General features: G+C 53.8%; 1 protein-coding gene across 3 annotated transcripts; it reads right to left on the reverse strand.

Annotated features, from left to right (window-relative positions):
• Position 1: 1 nt before the first annotated feature.
• Coro6 (coronin 6) lies at positions 2-7925 on the reverse strand. Of its 3 annotated transcripts, none has more exons than XM_052755955.1 (11): positions 7542-7925; positions 6196-6395; positions 4654-4776; positions 4101-4230; positions 3833-4014; positions 3083-3202; positions 2101-2205; positions 1867-2012; positions 1506-1563; positions 1155-1385; positions 2-1064 (listed from the first exon to the last, which is right to left on the reverse strand). In XM_052755955.1, the coding sequence occupies exons 2-11, from the start codon at positions 6391-6393 to the stop codon at positions 942-944; spliced, it is 1416 nt and encodes a 471-aa protein (XP_052611915.1). In that variant the 5' UTR covers positions 6394-6395; positions 7542-7925; the 3' UTR covers positions 2-941. The 3 variants fall into 3 exon arrangements, with proteins under 3 accessions (XP_052611915.1, XP_052611914.1, XP_052611913.1); XM_052755954.1 differs by having other exon boundaries at positions 2-1067; positions 6196-6454; XM_052755953.1 differs by having other exon boundaries at positions 2-1067; positions 7542-7924.
• Between the last annotated feature and the right edge of the window lie 3559 nt (positions 7926-11484).

Here is an 11484-nt window from a genome sequence, read left to right on the forward strand (position 1 = left end):
ATGCTTTTCTACCTAACTTTATTGGGAAGGAGTGCCTACGTGGGTGGGAGGCGGGGTCTTCCTCAATGCCGAGATGGCTGACCTAGGGTAGGAGGCTGCCCAGCTTGCATTTGCTAGGGTCCCCAGGATTCCAAAAAGGGAATTGGGGGGAGTCCCCAGCCATCCATGCAGGAGGCACAGACTTGTACCTAGTAAAACATTTCATTAATTACGCCTCAGTATTTTTACAGATTCATCAGAGAGCTGGAGGCAGTGGTGTGTGTGTGTGTGTGTGTGTGTGTGTGTGTGTGTGTGTGTGTGTGTGTCTAAGACCTGCTTCCTTATGCCAGTTCTCCTGAGATTTCCCTGGTGGGGTCTGTCTGTCTCCAAGGAGCTGCCAAAGAAGGGGAGAGCCCTCTGCTAAGGATTGATAGATGGAGCTAGTGGGTCAGGTTCTGCCGGCCTCAGAAACGGAGGCTGCCCGTCCGCCCCCACACACTATGCGGGGAATTGAGTGAGCTTGTTAGGTTAAATGTGGGGGTTTTCCTGAGACTCCGGAATACCTGTTGACTCTCCATCCCTTTGAGGTCAAGCCCAAGCTGGTCAGTAACCCCAGGCTGCACACTAATACTAAGCACTTCCCCTGCCTAGGGTAAGGGACAGAGAGGGACACCACCTCACCACTAAGCACCATTGCTAAGGCCAGCATTATCCCAGGGTCCCTCTAGGCCCGATCCCGTAAGGTCGGGGACCTAGTACGGAGCTTAGTCTTTGCCACTTAAGATCCGTGTGTCCAGGTCTCCTGTGAGGGACGGAGTTTGTTTTCTGGTCTCACCCCTAACCCCAACCCCAGGAAGCAGGGTGCGGCGTCCCAGACCGAAAGCCGGTCCTGCCAGTCTATGCGCCCTGCTCCATCGGGTCTGCAGCGTGCAGAGCTTTGCAGCACATATGCAGCGCTAGTCCTAGTCCGTGCCATCCACCAGCTCACACAGCATGTTTTCCAAAGCCGTAATGCGCTCCTCCTGGGCTTGCACCCGCTCCCGAAGGGCCTTGATCTCCTCCAGCAGTGTCTCCAGGGTGTGCTGCTGCTGGTACGTGGAGAGCAGAGGAGACCATGGCAGAGAGCAGAAGCTCGGGTAGAGCTAGGGTGGAGCGGGTCAGATCTTAGAGCTTACCGACAAGGGGGGTTCGCTGGCTGACTGGCTGCGCCGGGGACCGGCTGGTGGACGCACATCCAGGATGTTGCGCTTGGTGATCCGGAGCTCGCGGTGTTTGGGGGGTACGTAGCCTTCCTTCAGCGAAATAAGTACAGGTTCTGCGTCCTGACCTGACAGCCACTCATCCGCTTCCAGGGCTGGCTCAGGGCCGGGCGTGTCTGGGTACAGGTCATCCTGGAACAGGTCGGACTGAGGGGTGGGGTGGACAGGAAGGCCGGGGTGAGCGGGGACACTGGCGAGCTGCCTTTTGATGCTTTCCAATCACACTCCCCACCCCCACCCCCCGCCACGTGGAACTCCCTTCCTCACCTTTCGAGGTACAGTCATGACGATGGGTTCACACTTTCGTTCATGTAACTTGTAGAACCTGCGGGGCAGGGGAATTCAACACTCGCTGTCTCCCGGTTCTTTTAAAAGCCCCGTGTCTGGGACGAAGGAGTTGGAAGCCAATACTCTGAGTAACTACCATGTACATTGAACTTGGCACACATGATCAGTCTGGGGTTAAAACATCCCTGGTGGAATGCCAGGTTGGGGGCGCTGGGATAGTCACTGAAAAAAGACTAATATGGCTCTTCTCTTTTCCAAAGAGCAGCATAATTAGGGGAAGGCCTGCAATAGCTAACACAAGGAACAGAGGCAGGGGGATAGAAGGGACTAAAATGCTGACCTGGCGATTTCACATTTGCTGACATCCAGTCCCCGCTTGGGCATGAAACCCATGCCCCGTTGCGGCTCTTTGCTGCTGAAAGTGTTCAGATAATGCACAAAAGGTGGTTCGTCCGTAATTTCAAAGTACCGAATGCTACTGTCTCCCTGCAAAACCAGTCAATTCAGAGGCACGGCCGAGAGGGCCCTCACATCTCCATCCTGGCCCTGGGCCTTCCCGCCCAAGCCTCAGCACCTTGCCACACAAGTAGACAATGCTGGAGTCGGGATCATAGAATGGCAGTAGCACCCCGTTGCTTGTGTCCATCTCCTGCAGGGCCACTGGCTCCTCAAAGTTGTTCTGCCGAGCACAGGAAGAGTGACCAGCTCTGCTCATCCTCCCGGGCTGCTTCAGAATTCGCTTTATGCCCACTCCAAATCCCATGCGTTCCCAAGGCAGCTCTGCTGAGAGCTACAGCAGGCCCTCTTCTAGACTTATCACTCCCTCGCACAAGGACACCCTGTGCGGTCGCATGCAGTCACAGCAAACCACCCCCAGGGACTAGGCATCACCAGGAGGGGGCGCCAGCGCGAGCTCCTTCAGGCGATGCAGCAAAACTGGGCAGTGTTGGGTGTGAGGTGGCAGCAACCTTCAGCCCTGTCAGAATGGGCATACCCTGCGGGTGCGGGGCGTCTGGCCCCTCGCCCGTGATGCCAGTCCCCGGGGCACACACCCCAAGCCTCCAGCTGTGTTACCGGGTCCCACAGGCCTAGCTCTCGCTGGCTCATGCGGGTGAATCCCGTGGTGAAGATATGACCCAGCCGTGTGAAGACAGCCCGCATGGGCCTCATCCCCTCGTGGGCTGCAAACCTCTCCTGGGGGAGGGAGGGGGAGAAGGGAGGAGCATCATCCTACTGCCTGCCTTGCCAACCTGAGTGTGGGGTGGAGGTGGGGGGAAAGGGGTCTTAAGAACGAAGCTTCACGGAGGTCAGTGGCAGGACCCTGGCCTGGAGAATATCAGGGCGGGGACCGAGCAGGAGGTGCGGAGCTCTCAGCAGGTCCCAAACCTTAGGCACCCTCAAAGGCTGATCCCTGGGGCAGGCGATGTCTCTTGGCTCCCGGGGGTTGCAGTGGGGCTTTACCCACAAGGGAGCTCTGTGCTCCGCTTGGGCGTCTTGGGCCGGGCTCCTGGCTGAACCTGCAAAGCGAGCCATTGCGCCGGCTCGGCCTGGCCTACCGGGTCCCAGAGTGCGAGTTGCCGCTCACTCATCCTGCTGAAGCCGGTGCTGAGCAGCTTCCCGTCTGCGGTGAAGACGGCCCGCAGCGGGCGGGCGCCCTCGTGAGGCCGGGCTCGCTCCTGCTCGCAGGGTTAGTGGGTTAGAGTACCAGATCTCCCTCCCTCTGGCTCCCCGCCGCGCCAAGCCTTCGCTCCAGGCAAACTTGCATGTCCCTCCCACCCCCACACCCCCGGTTAGATGGAGGCTGGCCAGGACAGGGGGACAGGGCTATTGCCTTCCCAGGGCACCCAGCTGGGACAAGCAACGCTTGAAGATTGTTTCATCCCCACCCAGTGGGTCAATGGGTGCGAAGGGGGTCAGTCCGTGGTCAGGCCCCAGACCCTGGAAGATGACGTTGGATATCTGAGAGGAGAGGGTCCCGGACTTCAGGTTTCATGCAGGTTCTGGTTGGAGGATGGAGTTTCCAGCTTCTCCCCTCAATCTAAAAGCAAGGAGCCCTCCTCGGAGCTCTGAGATGCATGGGAGGGGAGGGAACAGGAGCAGGCAGGGGGTTGCAGCCTGGGCGCGCTAACTCAGGGCAGGGATTGAGGCGGTAAAGCCTACCAAGGGTGCGGGGGTGGGGGTCATGACTGGAGTAGAGATGGGACAGGTAAAAGCTGGGACCAGAGGTTCTGATGACAGTGGGTATCAGGTGCAAACAGCTGGTGCTGAGCAAGGGGTGCTAGGGAGTTGCCAGGCCAGGCACTCACCGCCACCACTTGACTCTTCCGGGGGTCGATGATTCGCAGGGTCTTGTCCTTGCAGGTAGTGGCTAGCAGACTACCGTTGCTGTTCCAGCACACGCTGTGGATGACGTCAGGGTGTATGTCGTCCAGGCTCAGCAGTACCTCTCCAGTGCCCACATTCCAGATGATGATCACATTATCACCACCTGTCCAGAGTGTCCAGGCATGGTCACTGGGGCCCGCCTTCCTCCCACCATCTACAGTAGGGATCCTTCTTAAACATCCCCCAGACCTGCACTGAGCAGGACATTCCTGGCAGTAGGGTGCCAAGAGAGGATGCCCACGCGCTTGGAGTGGCCCTCAAGGGTGATGACAGGTTCAGTGATATTGCGCACGGGGGTGTAGTCTGGAATCTGCCACACCTAGATAGGAAGAAAAGGCAACAAGTAGGTGGGATGCAGGGATGCTCTGTCCCCTCAGTGCTGTTGGCCCTGTCGAGTGCTACGTGTCAAGTCCAGGAGGAGGTGTGGTTCTGTCAGGACAGAGAAGCAGCAGTTCAGGACCACGGAGCATTGCCAGCTCTCCAGAGACCTCCCCGTTCACTCTGTCAGGAAAATTTCAGAGTGTTGTACCCCTGCTCTTAGGGCCCCAAGTTGTCCACAGTTATAATTAGTTCTAGGCAGTGCATTCTGGGAGGGAGTGGGTATGTATTTAACTAAAAATAATCTGGGAACCGGCAGGGCAGGGGCTCCTGGTGCCTGCCCCATCTATCACCTTCCCCAGCACAGGTGAGGCACCTCCCTGCTTCCCTAAACCCAGCCCGGCAGCATCCACCTGGCTCCTACCATGACAGTGGTGTCGTCTGAGGCACTGGCGATGACGTTGTCATTGTGTGGGCACCAGTCAATGTCCAGTACAGGGCCAGTGTGCCCAGTGACCAGTGGGTAGTTCTTATCCACTCGTCCTGTCTGGAGGGGTCAGAGAGGGAGATGTGGGACCGTGTGTGTGTGTGTGTGTGTGTGTGTGTGTGTGTGTGTGTGTGTGTGTGTGTGTGTGTTGGTGCATGTACATGCACTGGGGCCTGGCACTTGCTAAGCAAATGACCATCCCCAGGCCCTCCTGTATGTGGTTTTGGAGTGAGCACTGGATTTGTTTACCTATCGATTCTGTATCATTAATTTTCTTTTTGCAGACCTCTCTCAGCCTCTAAACCTATCCAGTTCACTCTTTGAACTTTGCTGAAGATGCACAGAGTGAAATCATTTGTATGAGAGAATCTGTCTGATTCAGAGAGGCACAGTGACTTAACAAAGGACCCACAGCAAGACACTAGAACCCAGACTTGAATTAAATCTAGTGTTCTTCAAAAGACACTTAGAGAAGGATTTTTCTTCCTAAATATAAGGTCTCATTATGTTTATTAGTCTACGTTGGTCTTGCCTTGGTCTTCTCAGTGCTGGGCTCACTCACACACATGTACCCATACACCCTGTGAGGAGGCTGTATGTAAGCCCGTTCCCCCAAGTTGGGATATCTGTGGGAAGCTCCTAGTTAGTGAGTGCCCCTGAGTGCGGTGTCCTAGCCCCTGGAGCAGACCTGTCCCTTGGCTTCACTTGGAACCACAAGCAGGCAATCCTGGTGCCTAATATCCCTTAACCAGGCTGGGGTCCCACTTTTCTTTTTGTCTCCATGAGTTGATTTGGGGAGCTATGAAGACTCTGCAGGGGGTTGGCACTGGCCCAGACCATGCAGTCTGGAAGAGAGGGTGGCTAAATGGCATTGAAATGACAGTCATACCGGGGAGGAGGTGGCTCTAGCTGAAATCTGAGCCCTTGGGTTGGTGTTTCTGGATGCTGTCTGCATTGTCCGGGGTGAGTCATAGGCCATTGTCAGGCCTCTTCCTGACCCTGCCACTTGTGGGGCCTCCTCTAGTAAGTATAGGGGTCAGTATCTAGGTCAAGGTTATGCTTTGGGTGTTTATCCTGGGGTAGAGATGGCCAAGTGTCTGCAAAGGTGGCAGTCATTGTCTGGCCCCTGTCCCTGCTTGGTGTGCAGAGGAGCTCTGGCTGTATGTATTTTGGTTTCCTTTCCTTTTAGTTTCATTCTACCCCATCTAACACATCCTCTCTCTCTGACACTAGGGAAAATAAGGTCAGAATCTGACTGCTTGGCTCTGCTGCACCCCAGCCTTCTACATCACTAACTCCCATTTGGTCCCTGCTCGGAACAGGGTCTGCACGGACTGGAGAGTGAGCATAGGGAACGGTGAGGGGGAGAGCAGCCAGTTCACATAGACTGCCCTTCTGACCGAGGACTGGATTTCAGTGAGATATCCCAGAGGCCCCAGCCAGCCACCTCCCAATTGCTTCCTTCCCCTCATCCCTCACCTTGGCCAGAGGCAGGACAATGAAGGCACCTCCACCTCCAGCCTCTACAATAATGGCCAGAAATTTGGGGTTGACGGCACAGAAGGCACTGTCCCATGTGACCTTGGATACCCGGATGTCCTCATAGGCCTGGTCGGCCTTTGCTGCCTGACCAAACACATGGCGGAACTTGCTTTGCCGAACCACTCGCCGGCTCATGGCTGGAGCAAAGATAGGGGATATCAGAGCCTAGAGGCACGTTGGTCCTTAATCCTGCGAACTGTGGGAGGGAGGAATTAGTGAATAGAATTATCTGGTAAGGAGCAGGGAGCTTCCTTCCAAGTGACCAAAGGAGGAGGCAGATCTTCATCACCTGTCAAATGTTGTTTAATTTGAGGGGCTAGGACCGGGAGTGTGACCACTCCTTAGACACACAGGCTAGGGGGGTAATGGAGACGGACATAGGGTTGAAACTTCCTGGGAGACGGGGATGTTTTGAGGAGCAATATCAGTGGGTCCCCTCCTGCTGCAGGTCATGGATGAGCACCTCTTTGCAAGTGTTTGTGCCTCCTGGAGACACCCTACTCAACACACTCTCTCTTAGTCACTGGACCTTAGTTCAAGGTTAGTTGTGGGGCTAGGATTCCAGCCTTCAAGATCCCCAAATTCTCATCACTGGCAGAGTTCAGGCACATGTGTCTTTTTCTACATGCCTCCTGTCAGTCTGTCTCAACTCCCGTTTTCATCGGTTTCCTCCCGGGGTGGGGGGATATGTGGGAGAGAGCAGTAGAAGGTAGATCTCCCTTTTGTCCATTCCACCAAGCACAGGCTTCTCTGGGAAGCCCGACCATGGTCATCTGACATGAATACCGCACTTTAGTCCAGCTTCTTTGGGTGTGTTGCCTGTGCCTGTGCTGGATCTTCTAGTAGGTTCTCCTGAGAGTGGGGGCCCTCGACCCCATCGGCAAGGACCAGATGTGCGCCGGTGAGGAGGTGAGGTCCTTTTCCTGGAACCAGGACCTCAGCTATGCTACTTTCCCCAAGGGGACACACCAGCCTCTCCCAAAGGCCCACTGCTTCCTGCCCCTCCCCAGCCCGGGCATCCCTGTGCCCTTCAAACCGCTCCTGCAGCCCCAGGCCTGAAGCCCGGCCTACCCGCACCCTCCTCTCGCCTCTTGCCCCTGCAGTGCGTTCTTGTGAGACTAGGTGTCTCCTCGCTAGCCTCTGTCCGGCCAAATATAGACACCAAGTCCGCCCTGCCGGACCGAATTTAGCGGCGGGGAGGGAGGGGGGCGCAGACCTCTGCCCCCTCCAGAGACCCCGCCCGCTCCGTTGGCTGCGGTGGCGGAGGCGGGGAGGGGGGGTACCTGGTCCTAAGCCGGGCGGGGGTGCTCTCGCAGCGACTCCTCTGCGGAGTGGGTCGGGGTACGCGGGGGGCCGAGGGAGGCGTCCGGGGCCAGGCACTGGGTCGCGCGTTCCGGCCGCTGCCTGCGGCTCTCAGCTGCCGGCTCCGCTGCAGTCCCAGCTGCTGCTGCCATCAACCTGAGGGGGCGGGGCCGAACGGGGGGGGGGCAGGGCCAGGCCAGTGCGGCCACGCCCTGTCCAGCGCGGGAAAGTCCTGCGTCTCAACTCCGCCTGCCCTGGTAAAATGGGAAAAGCGAGTGTGCGTGCCCCGTGTGTCCCTCCGCCCCTCGCATGTAGGTTCGGGAGGCCCAGGCGCTTGGCCCAAAGCGGGACACCGAGACTGGGAGCCACCGCGAATGATCAGGTGCCTGAGCGCCGCATTCTTGCCGCAATCGCGCTGCTAATTTAGTCGTTCCCAGCGGGCGGGGTTGTGGGGCAGCACAGCCAGGACCCGCTGGTTAGAGGCCCCTGAAGATGCTCTGGGGGAATCGTCTCAGTCGCTTGATGAAGGTCAAGGCTGGCCCAGGGCAACTTCGAGGCTAAGGCTTTTATTAACAGCGGTAGCAATCGTTTGAGAATTTAAAACACTGGCACTGGTATAGGCGTTTCGCCCTATTAGAAGGTTCCATGAAGCAGGAGGCTCAGACACCAGGCAGAGAAAAGTGAACTCACTCCCAGCACCAGGTTCAAGTGGAAAAGGCTGGCATAGATACTTGGCCACATTTTAGAGGTCGGAGGAACCAACTCTGAAGATGAGGGCCTTTGTTTGAGACGGTCCCTCTATTCTAGGGCAGGATTCCCTCACTCCCAAGACCTACAGGTCTGAAGTACTTACTGTTCAAGGTCAAGGAGATAAAATACAACTAGGGAAGAGCAGCCAGTTCCTGGAGTTGCTGTTTACTCAATGCCTGCTCATGATTTCATTTCTTCCCTCCCATCTTACGTCCTGGAGGGCAGTATGGGGGTCAGTTTCAGGCCGCACATACAATCAGTCTTCTGTATGGTAGAGACCACTGTGTGTGTGTGTGTGTGTGTGTGTGTGTGTGTGTGTGTGTGTGTGTGTGTATGTGTGTGGGGGGGAGGAAGGAGGGGAGAGAGAGAGATAGATGCATAAGGGTGCCCACAGGTGTCTGTTTTTCAGGAGGGGTCTAGGTATTCAGTGGCTTGTAGAGGAACAGAATCAGAAATTGTTGGCGCTACAGAAATAATTAAGGGCTTCTGTGTGTGTGTGTGTGTGTGTGTGTGTGTGTGTGTGTGTGTAACCATGAGGATGGAAGGAGTCTTTTACCTTAAGATTCCAGGTACATGGTTAGGCAGACAAGACTCAAGTGACTAGTTGCTCCTTTATGATAATAACAACTCACGTTTTTCTGGGCAATCTACACTTATTAACGTTCTGGTAATCCACGTTCGGTTCCCAGAACCCACACAACAGCTCACAACCATGTATAACTCCAGCTCTTGGGGATCCAACACCCTCTTCTGGCTTCCACAGGTATCAGACACCCATATGGTGTCAACATACATGCGGGCAAAACATCCACACATATAAAGCTGCTAGAGAATGTTATTTTAAGGTGCATTACTTTTGTTTATGTTGTATTTGTTTAACTCTGTGAAGCTGTTACTATGCCTGTCTAAAACACTTGATGGTCTAATAAAGAGCTGAACAGCCAATAGCAAGGCAGGGGCAAGGATAGGTGAGGCTGGCGGGCAGAGAGGATAGAGAGAGGGAGAAATCTGGGAGAAGATCAAGGAATGAGAGAGGAAGGAGGAGGACTTCAGGGGCCAGCCACCCAGCCACCCAGCCACCCAGCCACCCAGCCACCCAGCCAGTAACGGAGTAAGAAAGAAAGACACACAGAAATAGAAAAAGGTAAAAGCCCACGCTAAGGCCAGGCATTTATAAGAATGAGCCTCTGTGTGATTTATTTGGGAGCTGGGTGGTGGGCCTTCAAAAAGAGCAAAAACGTCCAACAATGTAAAGCTAGAAACAAAGCAGCAGGCAGAGGAAGAAGCACTCGGGCTTGGTGACTCCACGGAACTATCCGTGGGATTTCATTTCATGATCTCATTTTCTGAGAGGCCTGACAAATGAGACATGATTTGGTCCATTTGCTTTGACTACAAAAAAAAAAAAAAAAAAAAAAAAAGATGGGTCAGAAGCCTGAGCACTCCCGAAATATTTTGTGAAGTGACTCTAGCTTCACTACCATGCACGCCCACTAGAGAACAATGGTGTGCCACTCACCTGACTTGTCTGATTCAGAGAGAAGTGGGCTGCAATTTTCTTTGGAAACGTCAGCAAGTTTGGTTGGCAATTGGGCAAGTAATACCTGAGCTTTCCCTAGATAGTGGTGTTCTTTTGGACGTGATGAATAATACCATTAAACATCTCATCATGGGTTTGTGAAAAGGCAGGACCTAGCCAGATATACCCATTGGCTCTGTCTTTCTCTTGCATCCTTGATGTATATTAAAAAAACATTTTTAATTATGTGTATGTGGGGGGGGCAATAAGCATGGGTGTCTGTGGAGGAGAGTTAGAGGGAGTTATGAGCCACTTTATGTGGGTGCTGAAAATTAAACTCAGGTCCTCTGCAAGAACAATGTGCATTCTTAGCCCTTCACCCATCTCTGCAGCCCAGTGTAGATTTCACTGTGCTGAAAACTTGTATTAATGTCCAGTGAGGTCACTCACCCAACAAATCCAGTCCCTGCTAGGGCAGGTCACCGCAGATGTCCCACACCAGTCACTCTTCACCACAGATGGTGGAAGAATTTTGCTTATTCATTCTAACGTTCAGGTGGCAGCTTTGGTGAGCACCTCTTTGACCTGACAAGTCCCCAGCCTGGTCACTTGATTGGAGCCTCATTGTGGCAATTTTTGGTAATCCCACTTCCTAGTCAGTCTTTTGTGTAACGCAGGTTATATACATGCACACAAACAAGTGTGTGTGTGTGTGTGCGTGCGCGCACGCGTGCACATGTGTGCATTTATTCTCCACTCTATAGTTCTTGAGTGTGTGCTTGACTGGAATGTGTGAACGCTATTCTGTTTGTTGTCAGTGTTCTCTTCTAACCCCTGCCACCTTCCCAGTACCCTCTTCCTTTGTTGCATTTGAAGCACACATTTTGTCTTCAAAATAAAAATTTATTCAATCTGTAACAAGAACATTGAGTCTGCACATCTGCGCACAAGTTCACATTTAAAAACAGCGGAGCACATCAGTAATAATAAAAACAACTATGATACAAGTGGGACATCCCAACCACCAGGAAGATTAAGGAAGGAGATGAGACCACTCTTTATATTCTGCTTTAAATGCCTCAAAAAGGTCCCAGAGATTCCAGGGAGCACCTGCTTTTATTTAATAAAACGAGAGCATAGAAGTTTGGGGTAGCCTGGGCAAAGGTAACAGTCAGTGCGAGTCTTTTGGACTTGTCTGTGTTTTGAACAAGTCTTACAAAACAAAGTTTAAAAAAAGGGGGAGGGGAAGGCACCTTTAGCTATGCCAAACAAATCACAATAAAAATCCATAAAACCAAACAATTCCCAGTGGGCTTACTGACTAGGAAACATCAGGTTAGTTCCTCAGTTTTCCATTTGGGGTATCAGCTCTCTGTAGGCAGGACACTGTGAAGACATATGGCAGCCCCAGTCATATACCTTTTGGGGGAGGGGGCTCTTCAAGCTGATAAGGGATGATTCCAGTTTAGAAACCCCATCCTAGATCTCTGGGACATTGAGATGAGGCTGGTTCTCTTCATAGCAGAAGCTAGGCCTAGTCACCTCCGCTTCAGGCTGGAGTGACACAGAAGCACCTTGCAATAGCTCTCCATGGCATCAAGAAGTCCCAAAGCCTGGGGGAAAGGAGTGTGCAGTTTCCTGCTTTGGTGGCCCGC

The sequence above is a fragment of the Peromyscus californicus genome, unplaced genomic scaffold (genome assembly GCF_007827085.1).
Source record: "Peromyscus californicus insignis strain IS unplaced genomic scaffold, ASM782708v3 Scaffold_3__1_contigs__length_106647218, whole genome shotgun sequence".
Taxonomy (NCBI): Eukaryota; Metazoa; Chordata; class Mammalia; order Rodentia; family Cricetidae; genus Peromyscus; species Peromyscus californicus.

Bases quoted from the DNA above. Each gene is read 5' to 3' on its own strand.
- Coro6 (XM_052755954.1), bottom strand. From the start codon at position 6,393: ATGAGCCGGCGAGTGGTTCGGCAAAGCAAGTTCCGCCATGTGTTTGGT. The intron at 4,231-4,653 runs GTAGGAGCCAGG...CTTCCTATCTAG, and splicing joins CAGACGACACCACTGTCATG to GTGTGGCAGATTCCAGACTA. The intron at 1,068-1,154 runs GTAAGCTCTAAG...TCCACGTACCAG, and splicing joins CCAGCGAACCCCCCTTGTCG to CAGCAGCACACCCTGGAGAC.